Source organism: Marmota marmota, unplaced genomic scaffold, assembly GCF_001458135.2.
Source record: "Marmota marmota marmota unplaced genomic scaffold, marMar, whole genome shotgun sequence".
Taxonomy (NCBI): Eukaryota; Metazoa; Chordata; class Mammalia; order Rodentia; family Sciuridae; genus Marmota; species Marmota marmota.
In genome coordinates, this window is record NW_025999885.1 from 578 (window position 1) to 2694 (window position 2117).

The 2117-nt window shown below is 56.4% G+C and overlaps 1 protein-coding gene across 1 annotated transcript; it reads right to left on the reverse strand.

The window, feature by feature from the left end:
* Nucleotides 1–295: 295 nt before the first annotated feature.
* On the reverse strand, nucleotides 296–775 carry Hspb9 (heat shock protein family B (small) member 9). The gene has a single exon (XM_048792515.1). It carries the CDS (start codon nucleotides 746–748, stop codon nucleotides 296–298), a length of 453 nt encoding a protein of 150 aa, XP_048648472.1. The 5' UTR covers nucleotides 749–775.
* Nucleotides 776–2117: the final 1342 nt, after the last annotated feature.

Sequence of the window (2117 nt, forward strand, 5' to 3'; positions counted from 1 at the left end):
CTACCTACACGAAGTCCAATCCTGATCTCAGGGCTTTCTGCTAGTTCTGAAGTCAGGTCACATTTGGACCCTGCTGCTCCCGGCTTTAACTGCTGATTGGCAGCTAAGGCCACACTTCCCCCTCCTACTTCTCCAAGGGCCAGAGATCTGATTCTTGGTGGACCACTACCTGGAGGTGCCTTTCCTCCATCCTTCTGTGTATAGCTCCAACCCCCTACCTCTGACCTTATCCCCAGAAAAGACAGCAGACAACTTAAGTTTGCTGCACACCACGGTGGTTGTTTACTAGGCCAAGCTAGGTTGAACCCTTCTTAGAGCCACGGCTTCTGAAACTTGATGATCCTGTTAGGGCTTCAGGAGGATGCCGCGACTGGGTTTGGCCTTGGACCCACAATTGGCCAGAAGGGGTCAGGCAGCAGGTCATGGCAGTGGGATCTAGGCCCGGAGGTAGTTGCATTTGCCGGTGCACCTTCTGTTCCATGCGGTAACCTCCCCTAACCGGGTCGGTACTCTCTATCTGCCGCTGGCCGGTCACCATCAGGTTTCGGCCGTCCACCTGCACCACCAGCTCCTCAGGGGTGAAGCCATGAGCATTCATCTTCATTTGGAAACTTTTAGCATGCTCACTGCCCTGCACAGCGACCTGATCATCCCTGAGCAGTCGCACCGGCAGTGTGGCCACCGGATTACTTTCAGCGAGGGCCACGCTGGGGCTCTGGTTGGAGAAACTGTTACCGACCTGCTGCATCCGAGTGAGCAACTGCTGTTGAAGGGCGCGAGGCTCTCTGTGCAAAGCTCAGAGCTTGGGTAGGTGCGCAAGCGCGCAAGAGGAAGTGCCTCACGAGGCCCCACCTCCACCCTAGTTCCTCGGTTCTCTTCGCAGCTGCTTAAGTCTATAGTTTGGGGTCTGCCATGCCTGTCCTACCTCCAAGTGTCAGCATGTCAACCGAGGCTGCTTTTACCTCAAACCCTCTCCCTCCCTATCTGCCTGAGAGGGCTGAGGCTGTAACAGAACTTGATCTTTGGAACCAACTGCATACATCAGACTGAGGCTCAGGGCTAGAAGAGGGCTATTTTGTCTTCTAAGAACCAGGCCTGGGCAAGGAGGATTGTTCCCTGAGCACAGTCATCAGATGGGACTTTCTCCCCTTCTCTGTTTTTCCCTGACTATGCACAATCCGGTGCTGACACATGGGGAGGGATGTGGACGTCACTCTAGCTCTGGGACCATAAAGACTCCCTCCTGGGGAGGCTTCAGCTTTCTTGGCCCTCAATCCTCAGCCTCATCCCACACCTAGTAACTTTCTTCATGACTATCGTGGTCACTGCTGTGCCTCTGATGCTCCGTGTTTTGATAATAAATTCTTTGTTGAAGTGTAACAAAAAAATGTTCAAAAGGGTTCAACTGTCACAAAACTAACACCCGTATCACCACCACATAGCATGAGATGTTGAACTGTTGTTACATTTAATCTCCCCGGTAATTGCAATTCTGTGTCTGGAGCTAGATGGAGCAGATCTTTTGACGGGAGCTGGGTGGTGGTGCTGGAGGTGACCGTGGTGGTAGTGGGTGGCCCGACCTGGCCCAAACCTGTGGGCTTGGGAGGGGCAGAATCCACAAGTCACCCAAACAGGTGCCTGTGTTCTGGAATGCTCCTTGTCCCCAAGAAGAGAGCAATCGTGACTACCCATATAGCTTCAAGAAAAATTACAAGTGAGGAGCGGTCAATCTGGGGCGCTCGCTGGGGCCTCACGTGGTTGTCCTGGACCAAAAGACAAGACAGAAAAGTCTGGAAAGCAGAGGCAGTGGGGAGCGGCCGAGCAAAACTACAACTCCCATCGTGCGCCGGTGCAGCGACGCCTGCGCACAGCGTGCCGGTTGCCCATGCGGCCCTAGGGCTGGGAGCGCGGCGCCGCTCCGCTGCTGGGAAGGCCATGGCGGAACCTTCCCAGGCCCCGACCCCGGCCACGGCCGCGCAGCCCCGGCCCCTTCATTCCCCAGCCCCTGCCCCAACTCCGACTCCTGCGCCCAGCCCCGCTTCAGTCCCGACTCCGGCTCCCACTCCGGCACCAGCCCCCGCTCCCAGTTCCTCCACTTCCCACCCCGGGCCCCCCAG